This window comes from Babylonia areolata, chromosome 7, assembly GCF_041734735.1.
Source record: "Babylonia areolata isolate BAREFJ2019XMU chromosome 7, ASM4173473v1, whole genome shotgun sequence".
Classification (NCBI taxonomy): domain Eukaryota; kingdom Metazoa; phylum Mollusca; class Gastropoda; order Neogastropoda; family Buccinidae; genus Babylonia; species Babylonia areolata.
The window spans coordinates 31,671,823-31,696,178 of NC_134882.1; the positions used below are offsets into that span (position 1 = coordinate 31,671,823).

General features: G+C 45.4%; 1 protein-coding gene and 1 long non-coding RNA gene across 2 annotated transcripts in view; both read left to right on the forward strand.

The window, feature by feature from the left end:
• Window positions 1–1,481: 1,481 nt before the first annotated feature.
• Window positions 1,482–6,238, forward strand: LOC143284359 (uncharacterized). Its single transcript, XR_013055514.1, has 3 exons — window positions 1,482–1,545; window positions 4,308–4,362; window positions 6,131–6,238. It is a non-coding gene; the product is annotated as an uncharacterized LOC143284359 (long non-coding RNA).
• A 15,843-nt stretch (window positions 6,239–22,081) lies between these two features.
• Window positions 22,082–24,356, forward strand: part of LOC143283964 (uncharacterized) — a 182,162-nt gene continuing 179,887 nt past the window's right edge. Inside the window, exon 1 of the mRNA XM_076590438.1 lies at window positions 22,082–22,612. Within this exon, the coding sequence (XP_076446553.1) occupies window positions 22,463–22,612 (150 nt within the window). The 5' untranslated portion in view covers window positions 22,082–22,462. The remainder of the gene's footprint in view (window positions 22,613–24,356) is intronic.

Sequence of the window (24,356 nt, forward strand, 5' to 3'; positions counted from 1 at the left end):
GAAATAGTCGACATGTCCGTTGATAAGAAGGCGACACATAAAACAGGTATCAATTTTCACAGACGAACACAACGTTTGATCATTCTTCCACATTACAAGCGGAACACTGATCCATAATGAATATATGCTTAACAGCGGGGGTGGAGGCGTGTGGGGGTGGAGCGTGTGTGTGGGGATGTATGTGCATGTGTTTACGCGTGTGTGTGTGTGTGTGTGTGTGTGTGTGTGTGTGTGTGCAGACGGTGAAGACGTGGAGCCTGGAGACAGGCCGCATGGAGGTGGAGTTCCTGGACGCCCATGAGCGCCACGCCATCAACGACATCACCCTGGACTCCGCCATGAAAAGGTGGTGACCCGTCCCTTTTCAGGGCAGACTTTTTCTTTTTACTTCTTTTTTTTTTTTGGCATACGTACAACATGTGTAACATATGCAACAAGAAAAGAAAAAAGGAGCACATACATAGCACATGTAATGAAGCTAATGTCATTATTACAAAATGTTAAAGTTTGTGGGGGAGAAATTCTTAAGAGTACCCAAATGAGCTTGAAGTCTTTCGGTTAACGTAGTTTTAATTTTTTGTGTGCTTCTTCTGTCTGGAATTCGCTGCACGTCAGTCTTTGGCACCAAACCAACACTCCCTCTGGTCAAAACCCAGCGAAAACGTCATTTGTTTTGTACTTGTGATGTTTTTTCGCCGCTGTTTATTTGAGATGCTTTCTGCTCATAGGTTCATGTGTGTGTGGTTGAGTGTGGTTAGTCATTTTCGAGCGTGGCTTCATGTGATTGCCAGCGCATTGAGTCTACCTTGACTGAGAGAAATGCGCTGTATAAATGCCATGAGTATTATCATTATCATTCTCTCAGCTTGATTGCATCATGCAGATCAACATCCTGTTTAGCTTTGGCTCCAGAAGGTCAGGTTGTTCCCATGTTGGGCTCATTGAATCCGCATCTCCTCTTTGTCTTCCATATACATTTCCTGCAATGGTTGGAATTGTGTGTTAGTCAGGGACACATTGTATTCCTATCAGTTCTGTTCTTGACAGTTCAGATGCAGTCGTCTTACAACCTGAATGTCGTGCTTTTGTTAACAGGGTGCAAAGTGTGTAATTTTCCGTATCCTCGTTTCAGACACATACCTGTGCTGTACTTTTGCGGAGAAGTACTTCACTAACTAAGCTTTGTGGGCGAGAATACGTGCGCCCGTACGCCAGCGTGTGTTTTTGTATGTATGTGTGTGTGTGTGTGTGTTTGTGAGTGCACATGTGCGTTTGTATGTGTGTGTGTACATGCCCGTGTTGAGAAATCTTTTTTTGTTGTTGTCATTTTACTTGTTGGTTTAGTCATTGAGTTGTTGACTGGTGGGATGACTTGCTGATTGACAACTTCCTTCCTTCCTTCATTTGTTTATTCATTCATTCATTCATTTATTCATGGATACTGAAGTATGTTGTGACACGCCAGGCTGGTCACAGTGGCCACAGACGGCACGGCCAAGATGTGGAACTACAACACGGGGCTGTGTGTGAGGACCCTTCAGCCAGGTAACTGCCACATACCCTGTTCCACTTCCTACCATACCAGTTATTCACCAAATGTTCCACTTCCTACCATACCAGTTATTCACCAGATGTTCCACTTCCTACCATACCAGTTATTCACCAGATGTTCCACTTCCTACCATACCAGTCATTCACCAAATGTTCCACTTCCTACCATACCAGTTATTCACCAAATGTTCAACTTCTTACCATACCAAATATTCCCCAGATGTTCCACTTCCTACCATACTAAATATTCCACCAATGTTCCACTTCCTACCATACCACATATTCCCCAGATGTTCCACTTCCTACCATACCAAATGTTCACCAGATGTTTCGCTGGCGCGAACGTTTTGTCGCACACAGGCTTAGGCACACACACACACACACACACACACACACACACACACACACACACACACACACGTCGCACCCCAGCTGAGTTCTCTTTCTTTCTCCTTCTATCTTTCCCAATTGGTCTGTGTGTCTGCATTCATCCTGTTGTTGCTCCCGAAACGTTTCCTCCCTAATACCATGCTTTTCTCTGTGGCCTACAAACATCTCATCTGTAAACAGCATCCCCACACACAAAGCCCACCCAGCCTGTCTAAACCCACTAAGAGCAAACAATGGGAACGAGAGTTATAAAATGTAACCAGGATATTAGTGTTCCATGAGGGGTCGGGGTGGGGGGATACCTCTCAAGGCACATCCACACAGGGGAACGAGTGTCAGCCTGCAGATTTGGATGGGACAGTACAACGGCTGTAATGGGATACCTGGTTGGCGGAGCCATCTGATCTCTTCTTTCACCGTCGTGGTGTATTGTCATTGTGGGTTTCATCGCGCTTTCTTTCCTGTGGATTGTTCACTTTAGTGCCGTGGGAGAGAGCATTTTAAATTTTGACTTGTGTGTGTGTGTGGTGTGTGTGCGTGTGTGTGTGTGTGTGTGTGTGTGTGCGTGCGTGCGTGCGCGTGTGTGTGTGCGTTTTGTGTGTGTGTGTGTGTGTGTTTGAGAGAGAAACTTTGATGTTGGCAATTTCTTAGCCACCGCAGGTAGTAGAGACACACAACATGACGGGGTTGCAGTTATTGATAAAACTTGACTCAGTTTTGGTTGATGAGACGGTGCGGTTCCAGGACGGAGTTCAAAGGACATGGTCATGACGTGGCAAACTGACAAAGGTCTCCTGGCACGACGCTGCTTATGTCTGCCATCCATTAGTCGTTACACCTTGTCTGATGCAGTGAATGGCCTTGGTCAGAGCATTAATCCCTGTGAAAGACAGAGGTCTTCTTCTTCGTTCGTGGGCTGCAACTCCCACCTTCACTCGTATGTACACGAGTGGGCCTTTTTCGTGTATGACTGTTTTTACCCCGCCATGTAGGCAGCCATACTCCGCTTTCGGGGGGGTGCATGCTGGGTATGTTCATGTTTCCATAACCCACCGAACGCTGACATGGATTACAGGATCTTTAACGTGCGTGGTGTATTTGATCTTCTGCTTGTGTACACACACGAAGGGGGTTCAGGCACTTGCAGGTCTGCTCATATGTTGACCTGGGAGATCGGAAAAATCTCTATCCTTTACCCGCCAGGTGCTGTTAACGAGACTCGAACCCGGGACCCTCAGATTGACAGTCCAGCGCTTTAACCACTCGGCTATTGCGCCCGTCAGACAGAAGTCAAAGATCAAAATTATAATCCGGCATATCATTGGCATTGCCTTGTATTATTAATTTTTGGTCGCATCTGATTCTCTGTGTGAAATTCGGGTTCGTCTCCCCGGGGCGGGGCAGGCGCTTCGCTACAGTACAGTGCGCCACCCTTTATATACATATATATATATTTTTTTTTCTGAAAGTGTATTTAATTTTGTTTTACAATTAATATGGGTTTTTCTACATAATTTTGCCAGGGAATACTCTCTTGTTACCGTGAGTTCTTTTATGTGGGCGAAGAGCATGCTATCGTCTATCGTCTCAGCCAAATTACTAGCGTCCAGACTACTCAAGGTCTAGTCGGAGGGAATGGGTTGGGGGATGGGGGAGTGGGTAGGGGGGGGGGGATAATTCTCGCGAGTGTGAGATTCGACCCCGATGCTTCGTAGGCGGATGCGTTACCATTAGGCCACCATTCCACTTTGATATAAAAGACGGCGTCATAGAATAGAGTTCGGGTCTTACGTTCAGTTTTCATGAAAATGATTGCAGTGGTAAGATGGGAAAAAAAAACAACTGATCATAAAGGGCAGATGTTGAAACTCGATGAAATACATTAACTAATCGGAAAAGATTGAAAACAAGGCAAATTTTGCTTCCTGATTTTTATGATTGTGATAGAAATTGTTTTGAAAGTCTGATATCATCAAAGATGAGGGTTTTAACATGGTGACATTGAACCTACTGGATACGTAGGTTCCGTTGGCAGTAGATGCTTTGCGTTCCTCCGCCATATTTCAGTTTTGTCATTTCATGGATGGGATTCAGTGAACCCTAAATGCCCCTGCCTCTCTTGATTGCGTAAATGTTTGCCTGTCTCTGCTTGTCTCATCATTTTTCTCAGTCAGTCTGCTTGTTCCTTGTCAGGCATTACAGCTGTGGTATCCCAACGAGGTTTGCTTAGAATTGAATCGTATAGAAAAATGGAATGTTGCACATGAGCATGAGGGACAAAGAGTGGGGATAAGAGAGAGGGAGAGAGAGAGAGAAGACAACAATATGCAGACACTGCAGTGTTGAGAAAGATTCTGCTGTTTCAGCTCCAGGGAGTCTGGAACTCACCACAGCGACCTACATCGATATGCGGAATGTCAAGTGAGTGTAGAAGATTGTGTGTGTGTGTGTGTGTGTACGTGTATGTGTGCAGTCACTAGCTGATTTGTTTTATTTTCGTAATGAATTCACTGAAACAGCGTACCATAAGCAGGAAAAGCCATCATCATGATAGGCATACTATCATATCTTCTTCTCTCTCAACTCTGTGAAGAGTCATTAGGGCACCGCACAGAAGAACTGTTCACCGTGTTCCTGACGGTCTCTAGATTGTGTGTTTCTTTCTCTTTCTCTTTTTTTTTGGGGGGGGGGGGGGGGGGGCGGGGGGGGGGGGTTGTGTTTTTTTGTTCTTGTTTTTTTTTGTCACAGTGTATTTCTCTGTGTGAAAGTTGGACTGCTGTTCCCAGGGAGAGCGCGTCGCTACATTAAGAGCGCTACCCATTTTTTGTGTTTTTTTTTTTTTTGTTGCATGGTGCACTCGGGACCTCGGTTTATCGTCTCATCCGAATGACTAGCGTCCAGGCCACCACTCAAGGTGTAGTGGAGGGGGAGAACATATTGGCTACTGAGCCGTGATTCGAACCAGCGCGCTCAGATTCACTCGCTTCCTAGGCGGACGCGTTACATCTAAGCCATCACTCCAGTGGGGATGAGAGAGCGAGAGAGAGAGGAGGGGGGGTGAGGGGGGGGACAAAGAAAACAACAGCAGACACGGGGGCGTTGAGAAAGATTCTGTCGTTTCAGATTCAGCTATGTCAAAGCCTGGGTCTCTGCAGATGTTTTTCCCGTCCTTTCTACAATGTTGTCAATCCATTGTCTCTTTGGGTTTTTGCATTGTTTTGTTTTGTTATTTTACTGTCTCCTAGTAAAACCCATTGCCATGTATTGCGTTAGAATGTATTTCATTTTAGTGCAACGCAACGCAAATTAACAGTTATATATAGTATACAAAAAAGCCTACAAAGCAGCACGCAGTACAACACAAAGAAATATTATGAAATAACAGAAAAACACACACATTAAGTTACAATGAAATATAGTGCAACATAGTGCAATTCGCAAAAAGACATGATAGGCCTACAGTACACAACAGCACGAAGAAAGTAAGATGAAATACAATCAAACATAAAATAGCACACAGTTGGTCAGAGTGAAATACAACAAAACATTGTACTGCACGCAGTAAGTCAAATTAAACGATAATGAAACATAATGAATACACAGCAAGAACACAGCACAGTGAGCACCACAACACAGATCCCCGCCTAACGAGACAGTGACACGGGTGGGTGGGTGAGACAGGTACATCCTGACAGGAGGCTGGAACCACCGCCTCAACCTGTACATTGACGACACCCCGGAGACCATTCCTTTTGAAGTGCCCCTCATACCGTCTTGGAGGGACGACCTGGTTGGTACTGTCTGACACCACTGTCTGCCTGCCTCTGGGCACTGCGAGAGAAAGAGAGAGAGATGATGGGAGGGGGGGAGAGAGGTGGAAACTGGGAAAAACTAAGGCTTGGATTAATTTAATTGTCATGAGAACCCTTACGTGTCTAGTCGTAGTAGTGGTATCTGTGAATATACTTAGCGTTTCCAGACCACCATTATGAATTGTCATCTGGACGTTTCGTACAATGCGTGTGCTCTTCAGGTTAACGTGTATTCATACAGTATGATTGTAGAATGCGTATGCGCGCGTCTGGGTGTATGTGTGAGTGCATGTGTGTGTTGTTGTTTTTTTTCTGCCAAGGTGCAGAAAAAACCCATCTTAGATCAACAGATTATAGATTTTTTTTTAACTGCACAGGTACGTGGTCACCAGTCGGACATCCTGTGCTCCGACTTCTCTCAGCGGGACAAGGCAGCCACCGGGGACTATGAGGGCCAGGTGATGGTGTGGAACGTGGAAACCGGGTACCGAGTCAACGTCCTCCGCCCTCCCCCACCCGAGGGATGGAGCCAAGAGAAACGTAGGTTCCACGACTATTTGGGATCCTTTTTTTTTCCACGCCATTGGTCCGTTCCTGATTCATGATTCAAGGATTTCCAGAGATCCCCAACCCTGCCGAATCCGATTCGCCATGACAAGATGGAATCCGAAACACCCTGGCCTGACACGATCCAACGAAACCCCGTCCAGGCCCAAACAAGCAGAACTCATTCCGATTCAGACCCCGATCCACATTCCCCACAACTCCCTTCAAGGGCTGCAGTTTCAGGTCCATTGAACCGTCTCTGAAGGAGAGAGCAAGTCGTTGTGTCCCATTCGACTTGTTGTCTCCTGTCCCATGTGTCTCCGTAGTGGTGGTGGCTTGCCCCCACAGCATAGCAGTTAGAGATACTATATACGATCCAGTGGTATACATATATTTGTCTCAGTGAACAGCAGGCGTTAATCCATTGTCTCACGAGACGGACAGGGGGTTTCGCTACCACAATTGCTCAGCTTTATTTGCAAACTATATTAGCTATTAGTTCTGCTACGTTCGTTGCTCATTTCATCAGTTTCATTCATAGAGAGTTCGAGTGAAAGAGGAAGCGAGAAGGAGAGTTGTGAAGGATGTATAGAGTGATGCAGGATGAGATTGAAGGAGGATGAGAACAGTGACGGAGCATGACGACAGTGACGGAGGATGACGACAGTGACGGAGGATGACGACAGTGACGGAGGATGACGACAGTGACGGAGGATGACGACAGTGACGGAGCATGACGACAGTGACGGAGGATGACGACAGTGACGGAGGATGAGGACAGTGACGGAGGATGAGGACAGTGACGGAGGATGACGACAGTGACGGAGCATGACGACAGTGACTGAGGATGACGACAGCGACGCATGATGACGACAGCGACGCGGGATGACGACAGTTGACAGAAGATGACCCATGATGGTTTTCAGTGGAGGACGACAGAGGGGTGACGTGCCTGCACTTCCTCAAGCTGAGGTCCCGACTGCGGCGAGGGGGCAACCTGGTGGTGGGGGGGCCCTATGGCCAGGTGTCCATCTGGAACATCAACTTCACCAAGATGGCCTCCTCTGCCATGGCTATCTTCCCTGTCGTGCGTACCTTTTTGCTGGTTTGACTGTGTGCTGTTTGTGGTCATTTTCTGTCGTTTTTTGTTGTTGGAGAGATAGTAGAGAGAAAAAGAGAGAGAGAGTGTGTGTGTGTGCGTGATGTGTGTGTGTGAGTACATTTAAAGGGCATCAATAATCCTAATTACATCAAAACAATTATCGAAGTAATACTTAATCAGTTCATGTCACTGAAGGCAGGGAAGTGTTAACAGTATGCTCACAGAGCGAGAACAACACAGACTAGTAAGTGGTAACCGTATGTACACAGAGCGAGAACAACACAGACCAGTGAAGTGGTAACCGTATGCACACAGAGCGAGAACAACACAGACTAGTAAGTGGTAACTGTATGCACACAGAGCGAGAACAACACAGTAAAGTGATACCTGTATGCACACAGAGCGAGAACAACACAGACAACGAAGTGGTAACTGTATGCACACAGAGCGAGAACAACACAGACTAGTAAGTGGTAACTGTATGCACACAGAGCGAGAACAACACAGACAGTGAAGTGATAACTGTGTACACACAGAGCGAGAACAACACAGACCAGTGAAGTGATAACTGTATGCACACAGAGCGAGAACAACGCAGACTGGTTAAGTGGTAACTGTATGCACACAGAGCAAGAACAACACAGACAGTGAAGCGATAACTGTATGCACACAGAGCGAGAACAACACAGTGAAGTGATAACTGTATTCACACAGAGCGAGAACAACACAGACAACGAAGTGGTAACTGTATGCACACAGAGCGAGAACAACACAGTGAAGTGATAACTGTATGCACACAGAGCGAGAACAACACAGACAGTGAAGTGATAACTGTATGCACACAGAGCGAGAACAACACAGACAGTGAAGTGATACCTGTATGCACACAGAGCGAGAACAACACAGACGGTGAAGTGATAACTGTATTCACACAGAGCGAGAACAACACAGACCAGTGAAGTGGTAACTGTATTCACACAGAGCGAGAAAAACACAGACAGTGAAGTGATAACTGTATTCACACAGAGCGAGAAAAGCACAGACGGTGAAGTGATAACTGTATTCACACAGAGCGAGAACAACACAGTGAAGTGATACCTGTATGCACACAGAGCGAGAACAACACAGACAACGAAGTGATAACTGTATTCACACAGAGCGAGAACAACACAGACCAGTGAAGTGGTAACTGTATTCACACAGAGCAAGAACAACAAGGATCAAAAAGTGATAACTGTATGCACACAGAGCAAGAACAACAAAGATCAAAAAGTGATAACTGTATGCACACAGAGCAAGAACAACACAGACCAGTGAAGTGGTAACTGTATTCACACAGAGCGAGAACAACACAGACAGTGAAGTGATAACTGTGTACACACAGAGCGGGAACAACACAGACCAGTGAAGTGATAACTGTATGCACACAGAGCGAGAACAACACAGACAGTGAAGTGATAACTGTGTACACACAGAGCGGGAACAACACAGACCAGTGAAGTGATAACTGTGTACACACAGAGCGAGAACAACACAGACTGGTTAAGTGGTAACTGTATTCACACAGAGCGAGAACAATACAAACAGTGAAGTGGTAACTGTATTCACACAGAGCGAGAAAAACACAGACAGTGAAGTGATAACTGTATTCACACAGAGCGAGAAAAACACAGACGGTGAAGTGATAACTGTATTCACACAGAGCGAGAAAAACACAGACGGTGAAGTGATAACTGTATGCACACAGAGCGAGAAAAACACAGACGGTGAAGTGATAACTGTATTCACACAGAGCGAGAAAAACACAGACGGTGAAGTGATAACTGTATTCACACAGAGCGAGAACAACACAGACAGTGAAGTGATAACTGTATTCACACAGAGCGAGAACAACACAGACAACGAAGTGGTAACTGTATGCACACAGAGCGAGAACAACACAGACAATGAAGTGGTAACTGTATTCACACAGAGCGAGAACAACACAGACAGTGAAGTGGTAACTGTATTCACACAGAGCGAGAACAACACAGACCAGTGAAGTGATGACTGTATGCACACATAGCGAGAACAACGCAGAGTGGATAAGTGATAACTGTATTCACACAGAGCGAGAACAACACAGACCAGTGAAGTGGTAACTGTATTCACACAGAGCAAGAACAACACATACGGGGAAGTGGTAACTGTATGCACACAGAGCAAGAACAACAAAGATCAAAAAGTGATAACTGTATTCACACAGAGCAAGAACAACAAAGATCAAAAAGTGATAACTGTATTCACACAGAGCGAGAACAACACAGACCAGTGAAGTGGTAACTGTATGCACACAGAGCAAGAACAACACATACGGGGAAGTGGTAACTGTATGCGTTACAAAGTACAAAAAAATAATGTTACTGCACTCTTGCGTCAACTTCATAGGTTGCCCATTCAGTACAGAATTCAGTACAAAATTACCATATTAGCTCATCGATACTTCAAAGGTTCTCTCCCATCTTACTAATCTTCTGTCCTTCACATTTACACTCCATCCCGTTCTCTCTGGTCTTCTGGAGAAAATCTCCTTCGAGTCCCCAAAGACTCTTCAAAGACATTTGGCCAAAGGGCTTTTCAGTATCAAGCACTGTTGTCTGGAATTCTCTTCCTCCGGAACTCCTGCACTCACCAACTCTGCCCTCTTTAAAAAGAAAACGTAAAACCCACCTGTTCAAAATGGCCTTTGGTTGTGATGAAGCATTGCACTTTGTCTGTCTCCTCCCACGCTTTACACTTGCCGTGTTTCCCCTGCATCCATTGGAGTATTCCTGTTGTGTGTGTGTGCTTGTAGGTCGGTGTTTGCTCCGTGCGTGTGTGTGTGTGTGTGTGTGCGCGTGCGTGTGTGTGTGTGGGTCTGTGGGTGTATTTTGTGCCTTTTCCTGCGATTTTTCATATCTCCAATTTGTAGTATGGTATTGGTGTACATATATTTTGTTTTTCCACTTCTATGTCCTCATGTGCTCTTGTGTGGTATATAGCGCAATTGTATAATTATGTATTGTCTCATGTGAGGCGCTTAGAGCCCATTATATGGGTGGTTTGCGCCATATTGGCACAATACATCATTATTGATTATTATTATCATCATCATCATCATGTCATCATTATCATTATTATTATTATTGTCATTATCATTATTATTATTATTATTATCATGCACACAGAGCGAGTACAACACGGACAAGGAGGTGGTCAGTGTGACGGCCCTGGACAGTGACGCCAACAACAGTGTGCTGGTCACGGGGGACAGCAGGGGGTGCGTGGCTCTGTGGGACCTGCAGACCTACACCCTGGACCACCACGAGGACCAGCCGCCCACACGTGAGTGCCATGTCCGATACTGACCATCAGAACAGCATCGGAGGCAATTTCCTGCCCCGAGTGTCTGGGTTACACTTTGATAAAAGCGGAGAGCGTCTTGCTTAATTTACATCTCCACTCTCTAGGACAAGATGGTTTTAGGACAGTCGGCGCTGGGGATGCTTCCCAAAGGCCAGCTAGTTCTCAAGACTGCAGCAAGCACTACGACCCAGCGTAATTTTGCTTCCTAGTTTGAGAGTTATAGTCCTTCACAAAAGACTAAGCTGTACATGCATTCCCATTGAAATGGAGAAACTATTGATGATACACCTCTCACTTTGCTGTTGACCCGGCTGTAAGCTTATGTCAGTCTGTGATTTAAGCCGAGTGTTGAGCCCTGTGAGATGAGTGGTGTTGAACATACAACGATCACCGTGATAAATAACATAGTTGTCGGTCAGGTCTTGATTAACATTATGGTTATAGTATGTGTGTGTACGGTGTGTTTGTTTGTGTACGAGTCAAAGTCAAAAGTCAGTCAAAATTGTATTTCACAATGGTAATTGAATAAGTAACAACCGCTTTCTTTTTCTTTTCTTTTTCTTTTTATTTATTTATTTTTTTATCTTTTTTTTTTACATCAAGCCATTTGAAAGAAAGAAAGAAAAAAAGTGTGTGTGTGTGTGTGTGACGTTAACAAAGAGCAAGACAAGCTGTTTCTGTCTCTGTATTGTCAGTCTGCTTGTCCAGTCCACCTGATCTGTCCATCCACCTTTGGTTGCATGTCTCTCTGCAGCGTTGTCTGTACGCAGGTTTCATTTAGTGTTACGGCATCGCCTGACTACATGCGCATTGTGAGGTGGTTCCCGTTGACAGTTGTCCGTGTCAGGGATAGACTGGTTCAATTACACACACTGACGTGCCTTTAGTATGAAACTGTTGGTATGCTGTACTGATTTTTTTTTCAAAATCTTTTTGGACAGCCTTTGGTCGCCCTTCACCGTCGGCTTGGCTTAAAACAATTGGTTGCCCATCTGTCTGTGTGCACATGGTGTGACAGAAATGTTATCTTAATCCAAATGAGAAAGTGGCGAAACAATCATTGCTTTTCATGCAACAAACACAGAAACGATTATTGCTTTTCATACAACACAGAAACGATTATTGCTTTTCATACAACACAGAAACGATTAGTGCTTTTCATACAACACAGAAACGATTAGTGCTTTTCATACAACACAGAAACGATTAGTGCTTTTCAAATAACAGACACAAAAAGATTGGCAAAATACGTATACATTCTCACACAACATACACACATGTGAACCCAACTCTTTTAAATGATCATGACACACGTGTGTGCTGCTGCCCCCCCCCCCCCCCTCCCCCCACCCTCCTCTTCTCCCAGGCCTGGCGACGTGGATGGCGCACGCCTTGAGGGTGACGGGGGTGAAGGTGGCGACGGAGCGCCTCCTGGTGGTCAGCTGCTCCACGGACCGCACCGTGCGTGTCTGGACCCGTCAGGGACACTACATTGGTCAGTAGGCTCTGTCATACACATTTCTCTGTTTGCCTTGTCTGTGGGCCGGATAGTCTGCCTGTGTTACATATCTCTGTGCCTTGTCTGTGGGCCGGATAGTCTGCCTGTGTTACATATCTCTGTGCCTTGTCTATGGGCCGGATAGTCTGCCTGTGTTACATATCTCTGTGCCTTGTCTATGGGCCGGATAGTCTGCCTGTGTTACATATCTCTGTGCCTTGTCTGTTGGCCGGATAGTCTGCCTGTGTTACATATCTCTGTGCCTTGTCTATGGGCCGGATAGTCTGCCTGTGTTACATATCTCTGTGCCTTGTCTGTTTGCCGGATAGTCTGCCTGTGTTACATATCTCTGTACCTTGTCTATGGACCGGATAGTCTGCCTGTGTTACATATCTCTGTGCCTTGTCTATGGGCCGGATAGTCTGCTTGTGTTACATATCTCTGTGCCTTGTCTGTGGGCCGGATAGTCTGCCTGTGTTACATATCTCTGTGCCTTGTCTATGGGCCGGATAGTCTGCCTGTGTTACATATCTGTGTGCTGGATAGTCTGCCTGTGTTACATATCTCTGTGCCTTGTTTATGAGCCGGATAGTCTGCTTGTGTTACATATCTCTGTGCCTTGTCTGTGGGCCGGATAGTCTGCCTGTGTTACATATCTCTGTGCCTTGTCTATGGGCCGGATAGTCTGCCTGTGTTACATATCTCTGTGCCTTGTCTATGGGCCGGATAGTCTGCCTGTGTTACATATCTCTGTGCCTTGTCTGTTTGCCGGATAGTCTGCTTGTGTTACATATCTCTGTGCCTTGTCTATGGGCCGGATAGTCTGCCTGTGTTACATATCTCTGTGCCTTGTCTGTTTGCCGGATAGTCTGCCTGTGTTACATATCTCTGTACCTTGTCTATGGACCGGATAGTCTGCCTGTGTTACATATCTCTGTGCCTTGTCTATGGGCCGGATAGTCTGCTTGTGTTACATATCTCTGTGCCTTGTCTATGGGCCGGATAGTCTGCCTGTGTTACATATCTCTATGCCTTGTCTGTGGGCCGGATAGTCTGCCTGTGTTACATATCTCTGTGCCTTGTCTTGGGCCGGATAGTCTGCCTGTGTTTTATTGTCTTATCAGAGTTCCTTAGTTTAGCGTCCTGTGTCTTCACGTGTAAACGATTTACTTGCATACTTGTCTCTGTGTCTGTTTCCAGCGGGTATTAACGATTGTCAGTTTTTTTGGACAGTGGTCGCTTTTTTATCTGTTCTATCCCCTCTTCACACACACACACACACACACACACACACATATATATATATATATATATATATATATATATATATATATATATATATATAGCGCCCTTTCTGTCTGAGAGCTCAGGGCATTTACATGAAAGAAAAATATTACAAATTACAAATCAATCATGACCACTCTATCTCAAACCCACCTCCCTCCCCCTCCCCCCTCCGCCCACACACACATCTCCCTTTCCCACTTTTCATGCATCCAAAGTGACCTGACGCGGGTGGTGTTGGAGAACAAGGAAGCTGAGAATACTTACAGATAGTTTTTAAAAAGATGAGTTTTTAGTGATGAACGAAAAGCAGAGAGAGAATCAGATGCACGGATATGATGAGGAGGGTTGTTCCAGGAGCAGCACATGAGGTCTATGATGACGTGTTCATCCTCTTGGTAGTCACGGCCTGTGGGACTTCCTTACAGGCACGTTCGGCCAGAAGCTGGATTGGACAGTGGGCGACGAGACGACGTACCAACACCCGCGAATTCCCAAAGACATCGAAGACTTAACCAGGCAATCGCAGCTACACGTGCAGCAAGACACGGGACAGGTGGAGGAGGTGAGTGGGTGCAGCGGTGGAATGGCGGGGTGCTGGTGACGGCGTGTTAGCGTGGTGGGAGGTGGAGTGCAGTGCAGGTGGATCCTGTTGGGGTTGTGGTGTGGGGGAAGGGGGTGGGGCCCACTGACTTGTACATAGTAACTACAGAAGTCTGTGTGGGGAGGGGATAAAGGCTGCGGAGGTTGACCAGCTGCTAATAGTTTTAAGCGGTCAGGGTTTTTTTTTAGTTAAAAATAATATTAACTTCAGCTGAGTATGGTAATTCCGTTGATGCATTCATTGCCAGCGCGAAGCAGCAAAATCCTCCATTTTAATCATACATCAGTTTGAATGTACTATGAGAAGTGTGTGTGTGAAGGGGGGGGGGGTTGTTTGTTTTGTTTTTTCACCGATCTCATATCAAACATAAAATTTTAAGAAATAATTCAGGGTATGCTATTCAAAAGTCTGTTGTGTTTTACACTCAGTTTGAAGGGGTTTTTTTTTTTTCATTTTTTCACATTCGCCCAAGTTGTCTTTTTGTCGATAAAATTAGGGTCCTCAGTGACTAAGGGTGTATTCCTTTTGTGTATATCATAAATTACTGGATCGCATCGATAGTTTGCGAGAACACATTACTGAAAGGAGACTAAGGACGCCGCCGAATTTTACTCAGAGAATGATTTGTGCAAAGGCATAATGTTCACGACCGTCTAAATCAACATATCGACTTGCACATACACACAGGCATGGAGCGGTAAAAAGTCACCCTGAAAATTAACTCGAATAAAGCAGGTGCATCTACTGATATCGCGAGAATCTCAATCTTGTCATTCCGGTTTCCGAATACATCAGTGCTATCGTAAAAAGGGAGGACAATTCGTAGTTTTTGAAGATTCCGACAGTTAGTACTTTATTGGCGTTCGTGCTGAAGATATAATGTTAACAGTTTCGAACAGGCTTGGATATAACCGTCACTGACTTTGATAGTGTACACACATCAGATCACCCAGATTAGAGTCACGGAAAAGTCAGATTGATCGAAAATGTGAGTGGGAGAACGCGTCTGATCCTCCGATCATAACGTTTCAAAAGGAAACTCGTCAGGAGTGATCATTGTGTCCATAGAGACCAAAAATGCGTTTGGAGTTTTTGTTATGACTAACCGTAGTCTGGAAGTCGTGTTGAAGACATGGAAAGTTTGAAACTTTGACAGACCTAATGGATGAAATGCCAACTGCTGTAGGCTGCTTAATACGGCATTGTTCCGTTTCCAGCACGCGACTTTCGGTTCTACAACACTCTCCTACTTGATGGTAGCAAAACTTATGATTGGGATAGATATATATGTAAGCCCCCTCTCATTTTCACACTTCGTTCTATGTTGCTTTTTTTGCTTGTATGTTTTGTCGTTGTTGTTGTTGTTTTGTTTTGTTGTTCAGGACTCACACATGAACTGTTGGAGCAATCACTGCTTCGACTTCCATTTATATTTCTTCTGCTTCTGATGCTGTTTCTATTTCTGCTGCTGCTTCGAATACTACTGTTACTGCTTCTTCCATAGTAACTGCTTCCGCTGCTTTCACAGTGACTATAGCTGCTATTGTCTGCTGCTACAGCTACATCGATTATCACTGGAAAACAAATACAAAAACACCCGGCAGGAAAACAACAACAAAATGGGTGGCGCTCTTAGTGTAGCGACGCGCTCTCCCTGGGGAGAGCAGCCCGAATTTCACACAGAGGAATCTTGTGACTAAAAAGAGTAATACAATACAATACAAGAGTAATACAATACAATACAATACAATACAATACTGTTGCTGTTGCTTCTATTGATATTGCTTCTGTTGGTTCTCCCCTTGCTCGTCCAACTGCATGCCGCCACGCTGCTGCCAGGACGAGGAGCAGGGTGCGAGGTCGTGGAGAGACGGCGGGGACCCGTTTGCCACGGGCCTCAACTACTTCGCCCGCAAGAAGGCCGTCCTGTCCAAGAAAGGGAGGTCAGTGGGTGTTCCTCTGGATGACTGAGTGGCTGGAGTGGTTGATGGATGGATGGAGCGATTGATTGATTAACCCCCCATACATGCTGCTGACGATTTCTGTCTCTGTGTCTCACTCTGCGTCTCCTTCTCTGTCTGTCTGTCTGTCTGTCTTTCTTAAGTCTCTTTCTCGTTTTGTCACATTTTACAATGTTGTTGATGATGATGATGATTCGTCTTAGTGGTAGTAGTAGAAGTAGCAGTGTTAAAAAATGTTGTTGTGTCGTTATCGTTATTGTTATTGTTGTCAGAAGGACAGATCGGAAGACTAGGCAATGCCTAAAATCTTTATCCTTAAGTAATAAAGTTTTTGAATCAAGAATCTTGAACTCCCTCTCTCTCTGATTTCTCTCTCTCTTGTCAGTTGAGCCGTTTAACATTCACTGCAGACTTGTATCAAACAGATCGGTGTGCCAGAGTGTATTATTTTTCTTCGGGAAACGACACACATTATTGTTGTCGTGATTCAAACCTATGCCATATTGATAGTCATGATTACGCAAATGCTGAGGAAAGAATTAATGCTCGAATGATAGTGGTATTTTGTTTAAATGACGTCCATTTCACTGTGATATTGAAGTTGTAGTAGCAGGGTGTACGATAGTAGTAGTAGTAGTAGTAGTAGTAATGTATGCGCGTATGTTTTTTTGTGTGTGTGCACGCAAGCGTGAGAGAGGAGGGAGAGAAAGGTGCAAAAAATACAATGCATAGAATAAAACAGTATAAACTTCAATACAGAATTACACAGGCACCAAACATCTTTCGAAACTTTACTTAGCATAGTCTCAGCCGAACACAAACCCGTCCTGACCGAAACATAAGCCAGACCGAAACCAAACAAAATTCACAAAGCATACCAAACTCATAGTGGAGTGATGGCGTAGAGGTAACGCGTCCGCCTAGGAAGCGAGAGAATCTGAAGGCGCTGGTTCTATTCACGGCTCAGCCGCCGTATTTTCTCCCCCTCCACTAGACCTTGAGTGGTGGTCTGGACGCTAGTCATTCGGATGAGACGATAAACCGAGCTCCCGTGTGCAGCATGCACTCAGCGCACGTTAAAGAACCCACGGCAACAAAAGGGTTGTCCCTGGCAAAATTTTGTAGAAAAATCCACTTCGATAGGAAAAACAAATAAAACTGCACGCAGGAAATTTGTTGTGATAAAAAGAAATACAAATACAACAAATACAAAACTAACCAACATCCAACCAAACGTAGGAAGAAAAAAGAAAGAAAGAAAATACTATTTAAAAAGTACTCAGACAACCAACCCAAAGCAGTTATTTAACCAACCCTACCCAGTCTGAACAATCAACTCGATACTAGATTTTCAAAAAGCCCCACCCCTCGCCTCAGCCTGAAGTAATTGACCAACCCTACTCAACCCAAACAACCGGATTCTGGATTTTCTAACGTCCTTTCTCCCCCACCCATGTCCATCCCAACCCTTCTCCCTCCATTCCCCGTCACTCTCTCCTAACACCCTACTACCCCACCCCCCTCCTCACCCCCACCTCACCCCACCCACACCCTTCCCTCCTCCTTCTCCCTCCCCTTCCCACGCCCTCCTCTCTCCCCCCCTCCCCCTCCTCCTCCTCCCCCCCGGTTCCCCGTCCCCTGCCCCCCATCTCCCCCAACCACAGGCACCTGAACGACGAGGACCTGTCTGTGTACTCGTGCACGGGCGGGGTGGTTCCCTACCAGTCCCTCCGGCAGTACCCCATGCAGGACTCCCCCCCGGCCCTGCCGGATGACCTCAAGGCCGGGACGACAAGCTCTGCTACCAAGGCCACCAGGCGCAGCACTTTGGCCGACATCGCCTCTGACTTCTCCGGGCCTTAGGGTGTTCGTTTGGTGCTAGGGGGAGGGTGGGGGGGGAGTTGGGGTGTGGAGATGGTGGATGATGAACGTGGTGGTGGTGGTGGTGGGGCTGATAATCAACATCATCATCATCATCTTCGTAATAATAACAATAACAACAATAAAATGATGATAGCTGTTTGTAGCGCGCGTGCAAACACACACACACACATACACATAGACGCACGCACACACACACACACACACACACACATGCACATGCACATGCACATGCACACACACACAGCGCGCGTGCACCTACAGAATTCTGATTTTGTACTTCCTCCGTTACATATTGACTTAGCAGCTCCGGCAATCACAAACATGCACACACCTGCATACACGCATGCCCCCCTCGCTCCCTCAAAAACACGCACACACACGCATACAAACACATAAATACGCATATACGCACGCACTGACAGGATTCTGATTTGGTTCTACCTCGATCACACACACTGCAGCTCCGGCAAACACAACCACGCACACACATGCACACGCCTACATTATACATATACATGCCCCTCCCCCATTCATCCTCACACACATACACACACACACACACACACTCATACATCACAATTCTTTTTGCCCTGCCTTTTCTTCTCTTACACTCCCCCTTCCTTGCTCGATCTTGGTATTTACGTTGCACACACACACACACACACACACACACACACACACACATACACACACACACACAGCGCGCGCGCTTTATTTTCTTTCACAACATGGACGTCAGTGTTTTGCCGTTTCCACTGAAGTATCTGCACGTTGCTCTCATTAAAAAGAAATAATGTCCTTTTTGTGTGTACGACTCGATTTTACAACAGCAACAAAATATTTGCATGTCTCTTTTATCTAAAAAAGGAAGTTCATTATCCGGATGCCTCGAATATAAACAAAAACAAAACAAAAACACGTGCATATTTCAGGTATGCATGTTTCAATCTTTGAACTATTTCGGTTTGTTAGTTGGTTATGTTTTGTGTGGACTTCGATAGCTTAATTCAAGTCGAAGTCCTTTGCACGCTTTCGGCTTCAGAGAAGAAAAAAAAGGTTTATCCACAGCTTGGCGTCACGAGGGGGTGCTCATGACTCCAGGTGTGATTGATCCCTATTTAATTGACAGCAAAGCATTGTTGAGGTGTCGCTTTTCAGTTCGTCGCACGTTTAGGCTTGCGCTTGTCTTTCCTAACAGCTTGTTACTTTCATTTTTGTCGTATTAAAGTTTCGTGCTTTCAAAGACACGTGTTTTGTAGTGACACTCCTTTAACGCAGTTACATTCGAATTAAAGGGGGGTTGGGGGCGGGGAGGGGGTGGGGCAGTGGTGTGGGGAGATGAGAAGAAAATGTTCCAGAAACGTATGTCTCGAGTGAAAGCAGTCTGCAGCGTTTCTAACGTATGTCTCTCTCTGTCAAGGTCTTCTGTGTGTGTGTGTGTGTGTGTATGTGTGTGTGCCCTTTTGTTTACATTAGTTTCCAAGTTCCATTTAGCCATGTGAGATAAGAGAGAGAGAGAGAGAGAGAGAGCTGTATGGCACACCGATAACAGTTCTCAGTCTCTTACCTACCACTCCTGTTCTCCCTCTCTCCAACCCTCGCATGCATGTGCAAGCGCGAAAAGCCAACTCGCGGCGCGATCTTAGTCAGCATCTTTAAATCATTTCAGCCTTTCGAGGAGAAATCTGGTGTAAGGGAAATATAAAATAGCATTAGGACCAGGAGACTCCCCGAAGCAGGTAAAGTTCCTTAGTTGCTGTGTTTATGGCCATAGCTACAGGCGTCAGTCGCCATTCTTTAACGTGGCACCCAAACCACGGCTCCTACTGTTATTGTCCCCCAAATGACTCACTCCCACTGTAACTTCGAGGCTGTCAAAGCTGGGGTCGAAAAAGACGGGTCTGAACATCCTATCACTTTTATGCCCTCAGTCTTGTGTGGGGGGCTCATTTTCGTTAAAATGTTCGACTAATGATTTTGTATAATCATGCTCGTATTTTGGAGGCAATCATGCTTTCGTCAGTTTGTTAGTCGGCTGCTCTACTGAGATGCTTTGGGTGTATTTACATTCATTTATATTTGCTCCAAGCTCACATGACACAAAAACGTCATATTTAGATATAAAAGTTGTAGCAACTGTTTGTTTTAAAAATCAGAGGAATCATTCAGGAGTGCATGGACCTTCTTTCTTTAAATGGCGGGCCACCAACATTCCATTTCACAATTTACGGTGTCAACCGGTTAACCCCTTTGAGTGCAAGTCCCTGGTACTTAGGAGACTACTCCTCAGTCTACCACTATCGATTCAGTGCGTAACCTACTTGTCAACTCATTGTTACCAAGGCTACTAGAGCAGAGTTGCCTTTTCGCGCTGTTGACTACTCGTCGATCTACAAGATCTGAGTTGGCCAACATATGCAACTCTGAAAATCAGTTCCTCCATCAGAGGAAGGAGACATTGCTTTATCGTCTCCTTGCTCTGTCGTCCTGCTTGTTTTATTTTACTTTATCTGATCTTATTTATCTATTTGATTTTTTTTTTTTACAAGATTATCATCTATTCAAGGGCATGTTAAACGGTTTTCTGCTCCATTGAGAACGTTGCTGAAATTAAATCATTTCAGCATTAGGACATGAAGGTTTCTTCAAACCAGGCATAATCTTATCAGGATCAAGACTTGTCTCTTAGCGACTGGCTGGGTCCAATGAAAACGTTGTGCTTTCTACAAGTCAGTTTTAGAAAGTTTGCTACACAATATAAATCTGTTTGGGGCGTTGTATTTGGCTAAAAACGCTTCAAAAGGACAGTTTTGCTGACAGTCAGTGCCTCGTCGCTGCAGTATTGTGCATCGTGAAAGTGCTGTTTTCCCGGCCAGCCTTTCTTTTTCTCATTAATGATAATTATCCTCTTCCTGTCTCATGTTTCCAAATGCTCCTTTTTTCAGTTTCTGTGTGCATTCTGAAGCGGTCGTTTTGGTTGTTGTTGTTTTTTAAACAAACTCCTTTTTCACTCAGAAGCACACCCTCTCCAGTGTGTTCGTTTTTCATTTGAAATCGGGTTTGTTTGTTTGTTGTTGCTGTTGTTGTTTTTGCTCTCACTTCTTTCCCGACCTTTTCACATCCACGAGTATTCCTTTATAAGTCTCTTTGTTTGTTTTGTTGTTGTTGTTGTTTCCTTAAATGTATGATCTAAAGTTCCAGTCGTCATGTGATGTTTTGATTTACCAAGCGACCAGTTTGATCAGAACGTCGCCCCCAGGTGCAGACACACCCCGCACTTCAAATGAAGGTTATAGCGTAGTGAACACCAGCTGCCTCTGTTCACAGCCATAATTTCCAACAACCCTTTTGTCAGCCGGGATTCAAACGGGACACAGGCGGGGGCTGTAGCCGGTGAACCCCGCCGGGTGAAAAACAGAACGCTCCTACCTGCTTTCTTTTGGAGCTGCCTGTCCCTCTCACGCTGTCTCTTACCTGGAGTCAACCCCCACTACCCACCCACCCTGGTCCCTTTCCTCCTTTAGTTAGTAGGTCTGTCAGAGACTTGAAACGAGCCTGACCGATGGATTTATACCTGGATGTTAACGTACGGGGTTCTGATTGTCGACTCACGGTTATTGTCGAGCGGTTCAAGTTTATGACTGAATGTTGTTGATAAGCTCTCAGTGTCAGCTTTCTTGTCTGTGACCGTACTTAACTACGTTCCTGGTGTGCTGCTGCACAAGTTTGATAGGTGTCTTTTTATCTGTAGTGACCCTACAGCTAAAATTGGAAGGTGGCTCGTGTGAGATAGATTACGCGGCAGGTGGAATTCCTGGCCACGCTTTTTCCCTCGCCGCAGGGCAAGTGGTTCACGTTGGGACTGGTGGTGGGATCACCTGTGTACCGCACAGCGCTTCTCACGTTACCCAGTCTCTGGTGTTCTCCCTCTCGGGTTTTTTTGAATTCGCGCACACCTCCTCCTCCTCCTTGCTTGACTCCTCCCTGCCCAGCATGCGCACTCGCAACTTCCGATCAGTGCACGCTGTCAGCTGATAGTGTCGTCTGCACGTTGTGTGTTATTCGTCTGGCGATCCTGCGAACTGAACGGCTTGGAATGATCTGCCACAGCTCTTACCGACAATCTCGGTGACAGTTTTAGGTATGTTTCCATGCTGAGTAACGGCGGACTCTTATCAGTGAAATGTGATTCGAAATCTTACCGTTTGAACAACGACTCAATTCTTTATCGGTGAAATGGGATGTTTACAAAGTCAACGAGAGTGTGTTCGGCAGTGAAGGAAATCTGGAACTATCGAACGCATGGAGTTATATTCATTATCTGGCTTGACCTGACAGTCACTGAAATGTGATTTTACAACCATTGACGCAAATCAGGCATGTGCGTGACAGTGTAAGAAGGCCTGAAAGAGTGGAATTTTACTTCTTGCCAAGGACTGATTCACCATGGATTCCATAAAGGAGGTGGAAGAACTGGAGAAGTTCTCCCCCACCTCAGATCGTCGGCCCTTTGAGGTGATCCTCCGTGGGGGGAAACCCTGGGGCTTCAGCCTGGCTGGGGGAGAGGGCGAGGACTCGGCTTTACATATTTCTCAGGTGAGTGATATCAGGCGGGGGTGTGGTTTCGATTGGTTTGATTGATTTCGTTGTCGTTGCACCGTTGGCTGGTTTGAAGTTTTGGTTGTTTGTCTCACTGTGTCTGCCTGTCTCTCTCTCGCTCTCTCTCTCTCATGCATACATATGCATAACACATACACACGTACGCGGACATGCACGCACGCACGCACGCGCACACACACACACACACACACAACATACATACATACATACATGCATTCATACAAACATACACACACGTATGCAAGCATACACACATACACATGTATGCACACACACACACACACACACACACACACACACACACACACACAATCACACACGCACATGCTTATGCACACACACACGCACGCACACACACACACACACACACACACACACACACACACACACACACACACACGTGGGCACCTACGCACGCACGCACTCACATATGAAGTCAGGCATAAAGCGTTCACGATGCCAGGAATTACCAGCAAATTTTGGCGAGTTTTGCACAAAACGAAACGGCTGTAGCTTGTTGCCTATGTTGAACTCCCGTGTGGAGGAGCAAGCAGACACACACACACGCACGTACACTTTACACGCACGCACACACACGGGTTCAATGGGCTGAAGAGGTAAGCATGGGGCCATACAGTGGGGTGCCATCCACTTCAAGGATGTACATGATAATGTTGATCAAGTTTGAGGCCTCAAGATATGTTAAGATAGGAAACATTGAGCGTCGTCGCGTGTAACGCAAGGGAAATAAATTGTTTTCATTGCGACTCTCGATGATAGTCATGGAATTAAAATATGTCAAACTTTATAGCTGGTCATGCCCTGTTCTCCTGGTGACACCACATTGAACCAATAAAAAAAAATCATTTTATGAATCAATATAGGTTTCTCACCAAGAATGATGAATCACTATGACCGAGATGCCACTGCTGATTTATTCTAAGGCTAGAATTGTTGATACGATCGTACCTTCGGTTTGATAATCATATGTATAGTTTTGAAACTACTGATAAGATCGTGCTTGTTTTGGTTTGTTTTTTGTTTTTGTTTGTTTGTTGTTGTTTTTGTTGTCGTTGTTGTTGTTTTTCCTTGTTTATATTTATATTTGAAAATTAGTGGACTTGTAGCAGTGGAATTTTGGACGGAATGATCGTTATTCCTACTTTCCACTCCAACCTAAGTGTGCGTGTATGTTTCTCGATCTGTCTCAATATCTCTGCCTTTGTTTTTGCCTTTGTTTTTGTCAATCATGTGCATGCTTGTTAACACATACGCGTGCGCGCATGTGCATGTACATGCAAGCGCAAGCACAGTCGCCCTGTCTGCTCTTTCTGTCTGTGTAGACTATCTACCTGTCTCTGTATCATTGTTACTATCTCTCTTTGTGTCTTTTTTGCTCCACAACTAAAATGAGTGATTGTGAGGAGCGGGCAACGAGAAGAGGAATGTTTTAAAATGACAGAAACCTATCCAATAGCTACATCCCGTTTCCCTCATTCGTATTCAGTCTGTGCTTTCTACCTCAGCCAGTGGAAAGGTAGTGTATAATTTTCTGCTCAAAGCGGATTTCGCAGTATGAAATTAGGGCTGAATTCCCCGAAGGCAACGCGTTGTAATAGTCCGAGAAGACCCCCCCCCCCCCCCTTTTTTTTTTTTTTTTTTTTTTTTGCAGGTGACACCAGTTTTATTGCTGTTTCCTCTCTGTGTATTCATTTATGGA